The 17,177-nt window shown below is 54.1% G+C and overlaps 1 protein-coding gene across 2 annotated transcripts in view; it reads left to right on the top strand.

The window, feature by feature from the left end:
- TSPAN15 (tetraspanin 15) overlaps window positions 1-16,378 on the top strand; it is a 55,202-nt gene extending 38,824 nt beyond the window's left edge. For both annotated transcript variants that reach the window (XM_025397713.1, XM_025397712.1), the window contains 5 exons: window positions 4,313-4,408; window positions 6,961-7,077; window positions 13,121-13,168; window positions 14,826-14,942; window positions 15,524-16,378. In XM_025397713.1, the coding sequence (XP_025253498.1) occupies window positions 4,313-4,408; window positions 6,961-7,077; window positions 13,121-13,168; window positions 14,826-14,942; window positions 15,524-15,673 (528 nt within the window). In that variant the 3' untranslated portion in view covers window positions 15,674-16,378. The remainder of the gene's footprint in view (window positions 1-4,312; window positions 4,409-6,960; window positions 7,078-13,120; window positions 13,169-14,825; window positions 14,943-15,523) is intronic.
- Window positions 16,379-17,177: the final 799 nt, after the last annotated feature.

Below are 17,177 nucleotides of genomic sequence, written 5' to 3'. Positions count from 1 at the left end.
AAGGACACTGAAACATAACCCTCCCCCACCATGGAGATGAGCCTGTGACCCCGGCCAGGCTCTGAGGAAGGGTCTGGCAGATGCTCACTCCACACGCCCCTTCCTGCATTCTCTTTTCTTCTGGCTCCCTGGGTTCTCTTCCATTCCTGGTTGTCACATTAGGCTTCTATCGGGACTGGAGCAGAGGCTAGGGTCCAGGGGCAATGAGGACAAGTCCCCATTCTAGAGGGACTGGGGAAAGGCTGAGATGATGGCTTGGCTCCAGGCGCAAATGAAGGAAGAAAATCCTGGGCCAAGCACCTCTCCTCCAAGTGTTTGTTTTGTTTTTGAGACAGAGTCTTGCTGTGTCACCCAGACTGGAGTGCAGTGGTGCAATCACAGCTCATTGCAGCCTCAGCTCCTAGGCTCAAGCGGTCCTCCCACCTTAGCCTCCTGAGTAGTCGGGACTACAGGTATATGCCACCATGCCTGGATAATTAATTGTGTGTGTGTGTGTGTGTGTGTGCAGATGAGGTCTCACCATGTTGCCCAGGTTGGTCTCGAACTCCTGGACTCAAGTGATCCTCCTGCCTTGGCATCCCAAAGTACTGGGATTATAGGCAGGGACCACCGTGACCAGCTCCTCCTCCAAGTTTGAGAGCTAGGCCTGCACTAGACCAGCAGCAGGGCCTTCCCAGCCTCAGGTCTCAGGTTGACATGGAAGTGGTGTTAGCCAGAGGCAGCCTAGGGGAGCCCTAGCCTGCTCCCTCCCCGGAGGGGGTCTTAGTCCTATGCAGGCAGCTGGCCTGGTAGGAGACTCCAGCAGCCGCCCCTTCCACTCCTTTTCCTACCCCTCTGTCCTCTGTGCTGGAGGAGCTGCCGCCACATGCCTCACCTGCTTCAGTTCCTCATTCATTTAAAAACCCTGAGAGAGGGGTGATGTGGAGGCTTCAGATAAAAACTAGGTTTAAAAGACAAAGCTAGAAAGGACAGTTCTTCATAGCTTTCTTTGGTGCTTTAAACAACATGCTTTCAAACTTTGTGGCCTTTGATGTTTGCTTACTCTTTGCTTAATTTAGCTTGGTTTTCTAGTCCTCACTGGAACTGCTCCTGCTGGCATGGCCTGGTTTGGAGGGGGATGGGGTGGGGGCAGTGGCCCTGCGTATGTTGGGCATCTGAGAATGGCAGAGGAAGCTAGAATTCTCTCTTCCCTGTCCTCTGAGTGGCTCCTCTGGTCTCTCAGAACATTACCAGTACTGTCAACGTGGGCATAAGCACTTTCCAGTTAACAAACTGCACAGCCAGCTTGCCTCATGGGATCTTCTCACACACACCCCCCACCCCGCCATCGCCCCTCACAGCACAGGAACCATCTCAGTGTCCTCCTCGTCTCCCTGGTACACATACACACGTGCACACAAATACAAGTAGTGCACACTTGCAAGAGCCAGCAGGCCCCAAATTGCTCCCTGATGGGTGTTCGGGGCAGCTGCTGTCCATGAAGCCCAGGGACATCTGTTGCTCCTGCAGGGCCCCCCTTCCCCCAAAAACTGGGCTCAGCTTACCAGATGGAAGGCCTAATTTTTCGAGGCCCCTCTTGAAGTCCGAACCTTGGAAAGTGCCCAGGAGCCGGGATGGTTTGGGGATGGTTTGGAGAGGCAGGCTGTGGCTGTTCACCAGAGATGCAGAGCCTTTCCCCACAGCCACAGAGCAGCCTCTACTCTGCCACTTCCCTTCCTTCCTGCCCTGGGCTTCCCACCTTCATCACACCCTGTTGGCAGCCCTGGGAGAGTCCAAACAGCATAGTGGCCAGTGGGGGTGCTGTAAGTGGGCCAGTGGGCCCAGGTAGGTGCAGAGGACATGGTGGGCCAGGACTGTGTCTGTGGTGCCTCGAGAGTAAGGGCAAGCCGCCTGGGAGGAACCTCCCCACGTGTGGCCTTAGGCAAGGCCCTGACCCTGGCGGCACCCCAAGAGTACGTAGCTCAGCCAAGCGTGTCGTTCAATGCTGTAAGCTCATTCCCCTGCCCCACCCTGGATGGCAGACTGGCCCCACCCTGGTGTCCTGTTTTTTAGGCACCCGCAACCACACCCTAGCCAGCTGGCTTGTCCCTTCATCACCCAGAGGAGCAGGCACCCAAGGATGAAAAAGCTTCGTGAGCTGGGGGCCTCTGGGAGGGTGGGCCCGGGGCCAGGAGAATCCTTGTTCTGCTCAGGCTGCTCGGCTGGAAGGCAATGCTCCCACCCAACTTCTGCCCTGGGGGTCAGTGCCAGGCCCGCGAAGGGCCATGGGTTGGTGAGTTGACAGCCGTTCACAGGAGCCTGCATCTCCTCTTTTCTCTTGGGGCTGACTCCAGTCTTCTGCAGTCCCAGGCCTGCTCCAGAGCTGCGTTTATCATCAGCAGAGGACTTTCCTTCTGGCTACGAAGGCCAGTTTCCCCGAGCCCATCTCCTTTTTTTTTTTTGAGATGGAGTCTCGCTGTGTTACTCAGGCTGGAGTGCAGTGGTGCCATCGCGGCTCACTGCAGCCTCTGCCTCCCAGGTTCAAGCGATTCTCCTGCCTCAGCCTCCCGAGTAGCTGGGACTACAGGCGCATGCCACCATGCCCCGCTAATTTTTGTATTTTTAGTAGATACGGGATTTCATCACATTGGTCAGGCTGGTCTCGAACTCCTGACCTCAGGTGATCTGCCCACCTCGGCCTTCCAAAGTGCTGGGATTACAGGTGTGAGCCACCGCACCAGGCCTCGATCTCCTTCTTTACCTTGACTTTGAGCAGAGTGAGGCTCAGGGAGGAGGTGGGTGCTACAGTCTTTGTTCCTCTTTTCCTGATTCTGGAGATAATTTCGGGAGATGGCTCCAAACCTGAAACTTGGTTTCTTAGCAAGTTTGTCAGACTGGGAGTTTGACACCCTGGTCCCAGCGGCTCTCTGCCAGTGGCGAGCTGGACAACCTTGGACTAGCCACATCGCTCTATGGGCTGCAGGGTGTTTGTGAGAGTGGGGCTGGCCAGGACTCGACCCTCAGAGGCTGCCTCCATCGCAGTCAGTTTTTTGAATAAGAGTTGGAGCCTCGGTTTCCCATGGGATTTGTTTTCCACCGACATGTGGGTGCGAAGTAGTACCATAGAGTATTCGTCTCCTTGAAAAACAGACAAATCTTGAATAATAACACCAGGACCTACGATGTGCCTGGTGTCCTGCTAAACACCTTCACAGCTTTTGTTCATTTAAATCTCACAACATTCCTATGAGGCAGAGAGTGTTTTCCTCCTGATTTTTCAGGTGAGCAAACAGAGGCTCAGAAGTTACAAGAAGTAGCAGAGGCCTGGGTGGCTGTGGGGACCGTGTCCTTGATTATGAGGCTTGACAGCCCCTCTGGGACTTGGTTTTTGATCCTCAGAGCTGGAAGTTACCTTAAAGATAGGCCTACGGGTTTGGCTCACAGTGGAGAAGCTGAGGCCCAGAGAGGAGAAGTAAGCCGTGATGGGGCCTGGAACCAGGATCCTGTTGTCCCAGCGTACGCTGTGGTGCCACCCCCGGGAATTGTCTGGCTCTTCAGGCCGGCATCGCAGCCGAGAATGCCCCCTTTGTCCCCAGTCTCTGCTGATACTCGACCTCCGTGCTCTGAAAGCTGCAATTGTTACAGTGAGCTGGACTGCCCCCGCTCCTGCCCCCGCCCCTTCCCACTGTGGGGCCCTTTGTGCTCCTGGGTCTCAGCACAACAGCCAGGCTGTTGATCCAGAAAGTGCAGCGTGACTGGGAGAGGGCGGCCTGCCACGTTCCTCCTGGCAGGAATTGTCCCAGCCCCAGCCGAGGGGGACTGAGCGCTGCAGTGATGAAGAGAGCGGTCCATGTGAGGGAGGTCAGGAGACCTGAATTCCAGTCCTGGCAATACCCCACCCAGCCTGCTCTGTGACCTCACTCCCTCCCCAAGTCTCGGTCTCCTCATCTGTAAAACAAGAGGCTGGATAGTGGAGGAGTGTGGAGAGGCGCTCTGGAGGGCAAAGGGAAGATTCCAGTGTGGGCCCATCCCCGGGCGGTAGAAAGAACACTGGGCCTGGGACCAGGACAGCCAGGTCTCAGCTCAGGCATGGCGGCATCAGAGCTGTGTGTCCCCAAGCACAGCCCAGCCTCTCAGGGCCTGGGCTGTCTGGTCTGTAAAGGGAGTGGAGTGAATTACTCCTGCTGGGACATAGCACAGGGACTCAGGCATCAGGTGAACACTGGAGGCACCAGCACATGGCATTCTCTACCCATCCAGGCTTCCGGGGAACCTTGAGTTGGACTCCAGGAGTGTGTGGTTCTTTTTCTTTGTAATTTCTCCTTTTGAATAGACCATTGCCTTCCTTAACGACAACATTCGAAGAGGAATTGAGAACTACTATGACGATCTGGACTTCAAAAACATCATGGACTTTGTTCAGAAAAAGGTGAGCCAGGTGCTTTGGGGTAGAGATGCACCTCCCGTGCCCTTAGCCCCCCATTCAGGCCCCTGCTCAAGAAGATGGGGTGAGGGGCCAGGTGACTTATCCATTCCCAAAGCAGGTGACTGGCCAGGTTGGGAGGCAAGGGTAAGCATGGATGGTCCACCAAGGATGGGGAAGCCAGGACCCAACCTTCTCAGCCAGTCCTCTGCCCACATTCCTGGCCCAAAACCTTGTCACCCTTCTGTCCCTCTCCAGTTACACTGGCTTCCTATCCCCCACCCCCAAATACAAAGTAAGGTGTCGCTACAAGCAACCTTGCGGGGTCCTAGGGTACCACCCTCCAATGGGCAAGGATCCTCCTTCCTTGAGGGTGAGCAACCTCGAGGGGAGAAACCTCCCCCAGTCCAAAGCCCCCTCTGCCAAGTCTCTTCAGTGACAACTCACTCCTTGTCAAGTGAAAGACAGCCCTGATCGGGAGAAAGCTCTTCACTGATTTCAGTTTCCCCCAAATATGGGACACTGAACCAGACTCCTCTCTTACTTCCATGACACTTCTTGAATGTGATGATGATCCTGTTCCTTTTGGGACACATCTCTCCCCTCTAGGTCCACCCAAATCTGTTGGTGCAATACTACTACTAATAATAGCAGTGGTAGGGCCAGCCGCTGTCCTGGGTGGCTTTTGTACATCAACTTCACTTGGTCCTGAGCCTCAGCTTCCTCACCTGCATAAGGGGAATAATGACAGGAAGCTCTTGGGGCGTCGTCATGAGGATTACCTTGACTCAATTTAGGAGACGTGCTTAGAACAGTGCCAGGCACAGGGTGAGACCACAGCGCCAGCCGCGGGGATGGTTGGTATGTTCTCCTGGGTGAGGACAAACAGAGTGAGGGCCGCAGGACCACTCAGCCGGGGCAGCACTTCCTGGGACATAATCTTGGGGGCCTCAGCTGGCCTGGGCCCCTGTGCCAGCCCTCAGTGGGGACCAGCCTCTCCCCACACGCAGGGCCACTTGCTGTGGCCGCACCCTTGGCCCAGACCTTGTCTTCAGTCACAACAGGTGCAGCCTCTGGAAGGCCTTTTCCTGCCAGGGATGTGCCTGCCAGCTTGGGCCGGGAGAGCTGACTTCTGCTCCGGGTGGAGTGAGATGTTTTTATTGGAACCAGCCTTTAGCTGGCTTGGGGATTTCATGTCTCCTGGGGTGGAGGTAGGAGGTGATTAATGCTGAATGAACACTTGCTTGGTGCCAGGCCCAGTGCTGAGTGCTTCATGCATGGCACTATATGTAATCACAGCTCAGCTGTGCAGAGCTGCCATCCTTATTCTTGCTTTACAGACAACTCTCTGAGGCTCAGAGAGGCTGACCAACTTGCCTGAGGTTGCACAGCAGGGAGTGGTGGTCTGAGGATTTGACCTTGGGTCTGTTCCATTGCAAAGCAAATGCCCTTTGAACTGCATTGCAGAAAGACACTTCCAGGTCCCCAAACCTGATGGCTTAAGGGGCACTGTGGGGACTCTGAAGGGTGTCTGGCTACCAGGACATGTACCACAGCCCTGGTTGAGCCCTCCAGTCCCAGCTCCCTGCTTCAGCTGGCTGGCAAAGCTTTGCATGGTCCAGCCTGTGCTGCCCTCTCAGCCTCATGCTCTGCGCTCTCTCTGTTCCAGGCTTGCTGGCCTCCACACCTGTTGCTGAAATACAAGCTTGTTTCTGTGTGGGGCCTTTGCATGAGTCGGCTGGCTTCTTCCTGTCTCCGTGTTTCAGAGGAAGTATCCTCTCTATAGAGAGCCCCTTTGTGACCTTCCAACCTAGAGCCGCCCCTCCCCAATCTTCCCCTGTTTCTCCATTTCCGGGGTGCACAGCACCTTTCCATCCAGTGCTCACTCTGTCTCTCCACTGGAATGTGTTCCACCTAAGCAGGGGCTGCGTTGCTTTTGCTCACCCTGTCTCTCCAGTGCCCAGGACAATGCCAGTCACATACCTGCCATCAGGAGGATTACCAACTACTTCCTACAGGAGCAAGGAGGGGAGGCAGGGAGGGTTTGGCTAAGGGGAGAGTCCCAGGCAGATTGTGAGGTTCGGGTGCTCTCCTTGCTAAGGGCAGGGCCAGCTGAGCTGGACAGGGTGGCTCCTAGGGCGGGTGCGAAGGTCAGTTGAGGTGCAGGGACTTTCACAGAGTCATGCTTGGTCTCTGGGACTTTAAGGGCCATCTTTTCCAGCCCAGCACCTGCACTTGGGGACACGAAGATGAAGAAGGTAGAGGCCAGTTGTCAAAGAAGCCCCTTTCCTCCCAGTGTCTAGTCACTATCCTGATATTCCATCAAGAGGCAGCCCAGCCTTGGCTTCCATACCTCTCCAATGACAGGGGGTTCACTACCATGTAGGCAGCCATGCCACACTTTGACAGCTCCGACTTGAAAGTGTACAGCCTCTCCCTGCACCAGGGTGACCCACATCATGAACTGCGTCCGTCTTCTGGCAGGGCCCTTTCCTGTCGTGGGAGCGGGGCCTGGGTGATGACGGCAGCTCCTCTTTCCTGCTTGCTTCCCTCCTTAGTTCAAGTGCTGTGGCGGGGAGGACTACCGAGACTGGAGCAAGAACCAGTACCACGACTGCAGTGCCCCTGGACCCCTAGCCTGTGGGGTGCCCTACACCTGCTGCATCAGGAACACGGTAGACACTGTTCCTGTGGGGGGTGGGGGGCTGTCAGGGACCCCAGATAGTACAACTCTTCTCTTGTTTCTCTCCCCAAGTTGAAGATGGGTGGTGTGGGTGGATGGCGGGGAAGTAGGAGTTGGTGGCAGAGCGGAGGCTTTCCTGATTCTCAAGGGCTCCTGAAAATGGTGCTTCTAGGGGTTGGGGGTGGGGAGGCCATATCTTTCTTAGTGGTGTTGGTTAACATCTATTGAGCACCTACCTTGTGCAGGCCTGCTCTGGGCACTTTGGTGGTATTTACTCATTTAGTATTCACAACCCTGTGAGGTACATACTGTTATTTTACCCACTTTACAGATGAGGAAATTGAGGCACCCAAAGGCTGGGTGTCTTGCCCAAGGTTGGCAGGGCTGGGATGAAGTGCAGGCAGCTGTTACCTGAGCTACACTCTGGAGAACTGTGCAGGCCAGGTGAGGGCAGCAGGGAGAGGCGCCTAGGCCAGGGGAGCTTAGCCGGGGAGAGCTGGCTCTGCAGTGTTAGTGGAGCCTGGTAGGACCTGCACCTTGGACATCTCTATTAGTCTTTAGCCTTGAGGTCCTGGTGATCCTCAGCAGCAGAGTGCTTGGAAGGGGGTCTGATGACGTAAATGCCAGCCTCTTCCTCTCCCCAGCACAATCCTCTCGGCTCTGTCACCTTGGTCATTTGGGATAATGTCCTGTGTAGTCAGCGCTTAAGTGAAAGTCTTCATCAGTCCTTGTGTTTGACAAATGTGTCCAGAAACTGTTTCAGGATTGGAACGAGGTGGAGAGCTTTGCAATTACTCATGGGCCAGATAATCATGGAAAGTTTCTCTCCTGACATCCCCACCAAAAAACAAAAAGCCTCTTGTTTTACATCCTCATCTGTAAAACAAGAGGCTGGATAGTGGAGGAGTGTGGAGAGGTGCTCTGGAGGGCAAAGGGAAGATTCCAGTGTGGGCCCATCCCCAGCCAGATTCTGTAAACTGAGCAGCTGCGGGTGGGGGCCTCGCCCATGAGTCAGAGAGCCAGTGCCAAGTGCACTAGCTCTAAAAAAGGCTGGGCCAGGAGGGAAACTTTGTTTGGAAATGTTAGCTGCCATTTTAGGGTAGTTCTCTGGGAAGGGGGTTGCTGAGGAGGAGCAGAGTTTCCAGAGAGGCCTACATGGGGCGATCCTGAGCCTCGTCACCCAGGGCAGCAGCATCTGAATACCTAAGCTGAGATGTGGAAGCCGAAGTTGTATTCATTCATTCATTCAACACATTTTGGCTGAGGACCTACTCTATGCCAGACACATTTCCAGGTTCTGGGGGTGTAGCAAACAAAGTCTCTGCCTGCGTGGAGGTGACATCCTACTGGAGAAAACTGACAAAATAAGTAAAAGATAGTTAGAGGGTCATAAATGCTAAGGAGAAAAAGAAAGTAGGGCATAGAGGATTGCAGTTTGGGATACTGAGAAAGGTGAGATCTGGGTGAAGCTCTGAAGAAAGCGAGGAAGGTGTCTGGGGGAGGGGCATTCCTGGCAGCAAGAACAGCTGTGCCAAGGCCCCGGGTGGGAATCACCCCAGGGCGTTTGAGAAATGCACGGAGTGGCTGGAGCACAGGGAGTTACAGGGGAGGATGGTAGGAGTGGAGTCAGGGAGGAGTGACAGGGGCCATACAGGGCTGCATGGAAGAGCGGCACTCTGACTTGGTTTCACAAGAATCAGCCTGGCTGTTGTGAGGGACATGCTAGATGAAGGGATAGAGTTAGGGGCTGATACGCAGTGATCCAGGGGTCACAGGTCATCTTGTCCAGGAAGGTGCTCTTGGATCAGCACCTGTGGCAGCGGGAGCCAGAAGCGGGACTGGGCAATGAAGGGAGCTGAGCAGTGATGCAGCCTCAGCTCAGTTCGGCTGAAGGCCTCAGCCACATCTACAAGGACAGCCCTTCAGAGTTGTCCCCTACTGGGATGAGGGGGCCAGGCCTTCACACTCCCACCCACATTGACCAGGCATTGCATGAGTCCAGTGGTCCACCCAAGAAGGGACTTGCTGGCTCTGTTCAGCCAAGAACAGACTAATACACCAAGAGCAAAGAGAGGGATTGATTGATAATAAGGAATTGGCTTGTGTAATTATGGAGGTGGGCAAGTTCCAAGATCTGCAGGGTGAGTGGGCAGGCCAGAGACCCAGGAGAGCTGAGGGTGGAGCTCCCATTCAAAGGCCGATCAGGCTCCAAACCTAGGAACAGCCAGTGTTTCAGTTCACGCCCGAAGGTAGCCAAGCAGGGAGAAATCTCTTATGGTCACTGAGGAGAGGGCAGTCTTCTGTTCAGGCCTTCACTGATCAGATGAGACCTCTCCCCCTTGGGCAGGGCCATCTGCTTTACTTAGTCTGCTGATTTAAACATTAGCCTCATGCAGAAACATCTCTGCAGAGACACCCAGGATAATGTCTGGCCAAATATCTGGGCATCCCGTGGCCTGGTCACGTTGACATATAAAATTAACGATCACATGAAGTAGTTACTGCAGGGGGCTGACAGCTAAGGGCTGCCCGCAGCATCCCTGCACCAGGCAGGAGAAGACAGATGCTTGGAGCTGGGTGGTGGTGGTGGTGGTGGAAGTGGTGACATTCTGGCTGTATTTTGCAAGTAAGCCTACAGGATTTGCTGGCATAGCAGATGTGGGCGATGAGTGAAAGAGAGAAATCAAGGAGGATACCCAGGTTTTGGTCTGAGCCACAGGAAAGATGGGGCTGCCACTGCCTGAGAGGGGAGGACTGAAAGGAGGCAGGAGGCGACCAGGAGCTCAGTGTGGACATGGGGGGCTTGAGAGCCTGTTCAGCATCCCAGCAGGGATGTCAAAGATGCGGTTGGATATAGGAGTCTGGAGTTCTGGGGACGACTAGGCTGGGGGTATAAACACGGACACCGTCTGCAGAGAGGGTAGAATCTGAAGACAGCATCTGAATGAGAGCACCGAGGTAGGGAGGAGCCTTCCCCTGGCCAGGGTTATCTGACCCTGTGTTACACATGACCATTGATTCTCCCTGTGCCACCACACCTGGATGATTTTCTATAAACGTGAAACAGGGCATTCCCTTCCTCCATAGAACTGGTTGATTTGTGTCCAAATCTATTTATTTTACACTATACCATTCAACCTAGGATTTGAACAAGTACACAGGAAATATGTAGTGTAAAAAACTAAAATAACATTAAAAATCAGGACTGTGGAAATTGTATTCTCAGATAGGAGGCCTAGATGGTGGAGAAAAATATAAAATCCTGCTATCTAAGCCTCAGGGCCTCATGGACTCACTGAAAAGGAGCTGAGCCTCATTTCTGGTGGCTTGGAGCAGGGCTCCCCCACCTCCAGGCCATGAACCAGTACCGGTCAGTGACTTGTTAGGAACCAGGTCTCACAACAGGAGGTGAGCAGAGGGTGGGGGAGCATTACCGCTTGAGCTCCACCTCCTGTCACATTGGCAGTGGCACTAGGAGCACGAACCCTATTGTAAACTGTGCATGCAAGGGACCTAGATTGCGTGCTCCTTATGAGAATCAAACTAATGCCTGATGATCTGAGGTGGAATGGTTTCATCCTGAAACCATCTTCCCCCACCCCTCCGCACCCCATCCTGTGGAAAAATTGTTTCCCTTGAAACCAGTCTCTGGTGCCAGAAAGGTTGGAGGCCGCTAGCTTAGAGTTTCCTGGCAGCCAAAAGGAAAAGGGAGACATGGTCTGTTACATTGTTACTGTTCAGCAGAACATACCAGTTCTTCAGGAAAAGTAACTTTTTCTCTAACACTCAGCTTTAACAGAAATGTCTTAAATGAGCTTCCAATAGAGGATTTGAGCCATAGAAGTTCACATAGGGCTGTAAAATCTGGTTATAGCAGGATATATCCTTGGGAGCTGTTGGTGCAGAGGGCAGCGTGCTTCTACATTAAATGGCTCCAGACTGCTGTGCCTGCTGAGCTCTTAGGACAAATTTTCACGAACCTCCCCTTCTTTGTTGTCGGCTACCCCTTAGGGGCCTGTCGTGAAGGCCCCCCTCCCTGTCCCATTAGCTGCTCAGTCTGCTCAGGGTGAGAGGATGCACACACGAACGTTGCTGTGATCTTCTGGCTGCCCAGGAGTCCCCTTTCTGACTTCCTGTCCTGTGGCCCTGTGCAGGATGGAAGAGGCTGCTGGACCCTGGTCTTGGGGTCTGTGAACTTCAGCAGAGCCTCTTGCAGAATATCGATTCTGTGGTCAGGCAGGTAAACCCAGGCAGGCTTTACTTTTGGAAAGACTATGGATGCATCCCCTGGCAGGGCGAGGTGAGTCCCCCCTGGGCCTGGAGAAGGGTTCTGGGCTCTGGCACCAGAGAGGCCTATGCCAGTCGCCTGTCTGCTAAGAGACTTATCACCCCCGGGTCACCAGGGCTGGCCCAGTGAAGTCACTCTTGTCACCTCCTTACGTACCATGCAGCTTACCTATTTGTTATGTTCATTATCTCCCTTTCTGCAGCGTAAGTTCCATGAAGGTAGGGACTTTGTCTTGTTGTTCAAGACTTTTGTATTTCAAGTGACTAGAACTGGGCTTGGCATGCAATAGGTGCTCAGTTAATATTTGTTCAATGAACGAATGAATGATGAACCAACGAGATGGAAAGCATTCACTCCCATCATGTGCCCGTGCACCTGCTCTCCAGGCCTGACCCTCTCCACTGGGGTCGTGTTTATGGCCTGGAAGGGCCAAAAACACTGGCTGGAACTGAGGCTACCTGGAGAACCAGCTAGACCGAGGGAAGTTATCTTGCCTGCACATCAAGCCCTGACATTTAGATTGACCTAGATGACATCTGGAGCCCAACCCTCTTTCTTGGAAGGAGAGAAGACACCCTCCCTTACCTTTCCAAGGGCAGGAATTATGAACAAATCACACCTGCCAGCGTTCCTGTGCTTCTCCATGTGTCCGGCCCTATGATAAGCACTTTACATGTGCATCTCACTTTATGTCCAGAACAGCCCTAGGAGGTGGGGTTCTGTGATCATCACAGCCTATTCATTCATTCATTCATTCATTCATTCATTCATTCGCTCAGTTAACAAATATGTATTAAGTACCTCTGCGTGCCGGTTCCTTGGCAGCCCACCTAAGGTTGGTCACAGCTCCTAAGTGGCACAGCAGGATCTGGACCCAGGAAATGTAACACCAGAGGGTACACTGGGGGCTCTGCTGTTGACTCCCTGAGTCATCACTGGCGCCTGTGGCATCCATCCCCCACGGCAGTGTTCACTTAGATGTAGAGCAGCAGGGCTGGTGGGGGTCACGGGCTGGACCAGGGAGTCTCACTCTCTTCCCTGGTGGTTGGAGAAGGAGACCCTGCAGGGCACAGGTGGTGATGGGAGGTGCCCGCGGCAGCCTGTGAGTTAGGGCCTGCCTGGGGAGGGGTTTGACGAGGTCTAGGGCGTGACCACAGCTTTCCCTATGCCTGAATTAATCAGTAGTTGGGAAATCTGGAGAGCACCTCTCTTCCCAAGAAGGAAGTTTTGGTAGCCCTCTCTGCTGGTGGAGCAGTGGTCTATGGAACAGGGAAGCGTGGCCAGGAGCCCTGGCCTGGACTTCAGGTAAACCACAGCTGACCCTGTGCCAGCTGTGGTCTGAGGTTTTCCTCCCCAAGAGCCAGCGGTACAGGAACAGCCCCACCCTGACTTCTGAGACGGTGCATTACCATGTGAGCGAAGCAGTGCTGTGAGGCGGTCATAGCCCAGGAGCCTGGGCAGCACGCCTTTCTCTGGGGTCCTGATCTGCTGCTTGTGGAGGGGCGGTTCTCCCTTGTAAAAGTCATGGAACCTGCGTTCCTACAGTGTTTTCACGGGGCATTTCTCGGAGGAGGAGGTGGTTATGATGGAGACTCAAGCCAGACTGCCTGGGTCGGAATCTCAGCTCCATCCCTGCTGGACAGTGCAACTCTGTGCTTCAGTTTTCATCTGTAAAATGGGTAGGATAATAGTGCCTTTTTGAGTTAGAACCGTTATAAATATTAGCTATTATACATTTCCATTTCAGACAGAAGTTGTCAACACCATGTGTGGCTACAAAACTATCGACAAGGAGGTAATGTCTTTGAAACGCCTTTCCCTGGAAATGTTGCTCTTCCTGTTCCACCCTGGGGTGATTGGAGGGGTTTATTGAGGTCGGGGTTCTGGCCACTGAGATTTTCCAACATTCCTGGCTGTGACCCAGAGCCAGGGCTGCTGGGGTTTTCCACCCCCACCCAGACACAGAAGGGCTCAAGGAACCAAGAATTCCCCCAGGCTGGGAGATGCCACCTGTCAGGGTTTACCAAGCACCTACTGTGGGCTGGTCCACATGAAGCCACCACGGCCCTTCCTGGTACCCGCAGTGTGCTGTGTGCTCAGCCATGCTCAGCACCAGCTTGCCTCTGCCCCTGGGGCCACCTGGGACCCAGGAGTTCTAGAGGATGGTAACCCCCTCTGGGGGCTGCCCCTGGGTCAGCTTCCTGGGCAACACTCCTGGTCTAAGAGAGAAGCAGGGGTGGTGCTGAGAAGGGACCTAAAAGGAATGGTGACCTGACATGCAGAGCAGTGGCTTTCAAAGTGGGGTCCCCTGTCCAGCAGCAACAGCATCCCCTGGGAATGTGAGAAATGCACATTCTTGGGATGGGGCTAGTGGCTGATTCTGACACATGTTTGAGAGCCATAGAACAGCAGTGGTTCTCAACCCCTCAGAACCAATGGCCATTTTAATAACAAACAGTGGTAATGTCCTATGTATTATCCCCAAGTGAAATTCACAGATAACCTGCCTACATGCCCGATTCCAAAACAATTAACATGATGATCTGAGATAAAGTAGAAATGAAATACAGCAATTTACAGCTCTTTAACATAGTTCATCATGTAAGTGCTTAGGCAGTGAGGGGTGCAGGAGAAGATACAATGTAGTCAGGTGTCTGCACTGATGTGAGGCATCCCTGAGGCTGCAGTAGCTACAGGGCAGCTGATAGGAGGCATTGTGTTGGCGACTCACATACCATGGGCATCATTTTTGCCATTGGCATGGGCATGGTTTTTAAAAACGGTGAACAACTCTTGATAAAGTTCTGGATTAAATAATGTATAATCATTCCTTAATTTACCTAGTAGTAGTTCTGGAAAATTCATGGTATATTAAAACCAATGCAGAAATGCTTTTCCCCCCCCCCCCCCCGACTTAAGAGACAGACAGGGTCTCACTGTTGCCTAGGCTGGTCTCAAACTCCTAGGCTCAGGCAGTCCTCCCAACTGAGCGTCCATAGTAGCTGGGACTGCAGGCACATGCCACCATGCCCAGCTCTGCTTTGTTTTTTATATGTACCTGGAGTGGGGCTGTTGGCTTGGATAATTATAGACAGGCTTTCCATGTATGGAAAACATCCGTGAGGCTTTTCATGCAGGGATATCTGAGAAACATGCAGGCAGGGCAGTTGTTTGTGGAGTAGGATTACCCTGAGCTCTGCAGTCCCTCAGCTCCCAACCTCGATTGCTGGGGCAACCAAAAGTGCCACCACGGTGTCCCCAGTCCTCTCTAGAGAACAGTACTGTCCATTAAGAACCAGAATCTAGGGCCACCTTCTCATGCTGCATATGGGAAACTGAGGATCACAGCGGTTGAGGGACTAGCCTGGACATTGTGTAACTGGCAGAGTCGGGACTGTGGCTCTTGCCAGCCCAGGTGCTCTTCTGCGCTGACCCAGCTCCTTCCCATGCAGCGCTTCAGCGTGCAGGATGTCATCTATGTGCGGGGCTGCACCAACGCTGTGATCATCTGGTTCATGGACAACTACACCATCATGGCGGGCATCCTTCTGGGCATCCTGCTCCCCCAGGTGGGCCGGCCATGGGTTCAGAGAAAGTGTGGCTTGGTGATTGCAGAAGGGCAGAGAAGGTGCAGAGCGGGAGAGCGAAGGGGCTTTTTCCGTAGAAGTCCAGGACTTGCCCAGGGAGGGCTGCACGGCTGGAAGGAGGGGCGAATGGCAATAGCAGTGGTGGCAAAGCTCTTCCAAGTGCTGCGCAGGCACTGCTGCTTCACTTCTTTTTTGTGAGGGAGGCACTATTACGATGCCCATTTCACAGAGGAGGAAACTGAGGAGCCGCAAGCTTCAGTGACTTGCCAAGATCCCCTAGATAGTGTGTAACAGAGCTGGGGTGGAGGCAGAAATCCCAGAAAGGAGGGGCCCTTGCTGATCGGGCACAGCAAGGAACTCTGGGATTTCCTGGGAGAGGGAGAGGGGCCCAGCTTCTTGGGCAGTGTGGGTGCTGGGAGAAGTCTCTGCTGTGGGTGTTGCCCAAGTCACACAGGGCCATGAGGGCTTGGGACTGGCTGCTTGGATTTCTGGGAGCCAGGAGCTGCGGGGAGGGCTGCCCTGATGCCCAGCAGGCCCTCACCAGCCCTGCCCCTTCTTCTCAGTTCCTGGGGGTGCTGCTGACACTGCTGTACATCACCCGGGTGGAGGACATCATCATGGAGCACTCTGTCACTGATGGGCTCCTGGGACCCGGTGCCAAGGCCAGCGTGGAGGCGGCGGGCACGGGATGCTGTTTGTGCTACCCCAATTAGGGCCCAGCCTGCGATGGCAGCTCCAGCAAGGACCGTCTGGGATAGCACCTCTCAGTCAACATCATGGGACTGGACAGGGCTGCGGCCCCTCTGCCCACACTCAGTACTGACCAAAACCAGGGGTGTGTGTGCCTGTGTGTGGGTCCCACGGCCGCTGCCTCCCCAGGGGGCGGAGCCTGGGCCTCCCCTAAGAGGCTTCCCTCAGGCAGCTCCAGAATCTGTGCCCGCCTGGGGGCCTGGGGAACAAGGCCCTCCTTTCTCCAGGCCTGGGCCACCGGGGAGGGAGAGCCTGGGGCTCCACTCAGGGCCCATGTCATCTCTGGCAGTGCCTTGGCCGGTGGTATTCAAGGCAGTTTTGTAGCACTTGTAATCGGGGAGAGGGAGTGTGCCCCTCTGGCCGGAGGGAAGGGCATTTGGGGAAGGGCAGAAGGGAAGGAGGGAAGGAGGGAAGGGCTGTCCCCACAGCCACGCCCATGACCAGGTTGGCCTCTTCTCAGCCTCCCAGGTGCCTTGAGCCCTCTTTTGCGAGGGCGGCTGCTTCCTTGAGCCTAGTTTTTTATGTGATTTTTGTAACATTCATTTTTTTGTACAGATAACAGGAGTTTCTGACTAATCAAAGCTGGTATTTCCCCGCATGTCTTATTCTTGCCCTCCCCCCAACCAGTTTGTTAATCAAACAATAAAAATATGATTTATTTTTATTTATTTATTTATTTGCCTTTCCTGTGTGCCGTTTTGTTGGGGCGGGGGTAAGGAAGGCTGCAATCTGGATTTGGAAACCTCTTGTGGATGCGAGGATGAAGAGGGAGCATGGGATGAAGATTTGGTATAGCTTGGGACACAGGCGGAGGTGGTGGTGGGGGGAAGCCACAGGGCCAGAGGTGACCACGCCTGTTTTACCGAGAACCGAGGGAAAGAGCCTGGGCCAGGTATAGCATGAGACTCCACCTCCAGGAAATGGGGTGAACGGGGTACCAGGGAAGCGGAGTTGCCCACAGGTCCACTTACAGCTCTCCCTGCAGCCCTCAGTGTGCCCAGTGGCTGCCGCGCAACGCATGCAGAGCGTGGTGTCCGTCGACCCCTGCTGGAGATGCCGGGACTTGCGTGAATCAGTCCACCCAAACCTTCCGGCCCCAAGACATGGGATCTAGATTTTTTGTGAGGCTCTTAGTAGCCAGGGCAATAGAAATAAAGTAGCAAGAGGCCGGGCGCGGTGGCTCACATCTGTAACCCCAGCACTTTGGGAGGCCGAGGTAGGCCAATCACGACGTCAGGTGTTCGAGACCAGCCTGACCAACATAGTGAAACCCATCTCTGCTAAAAATACAAAAATTAGCTGGGCATGGTGGTGCACGCCTGTAGTCCCAGGTACTCAGGAGGCTGAGGCAGAAGAATCGCTTGAACCCGGGAGGTGGAGGTTGTGGTGAGCCAAGATCCCGCCACCGCACTCCAGCCTGGGCAACAGAGCAAGACTCTGTCTCAAAAAAAAAAAAAAAAAAAAAAA

The sequence above is a fragment of the Theropithecus gelada genome, chromosome 9 (genome assembly GCF_003255815.1).
Source record: "Theropithecus gelada isolate Dixy chromosome 9, Tgel_1.0, whole genome shotgun sequence".
In the NCBI taxonomy this organism is placed as follows: Eukaryota; Metazoa; Chordata; class Mammalia; order Primates; family Cercopithecidae; genus Theropithecus; species Theropithecus gelada.
The sequence above is the reverse complement of the archived record's forward strand: the minus strand, read 5'-3'. Positions and strand labels throughout refer to the sequence as shown.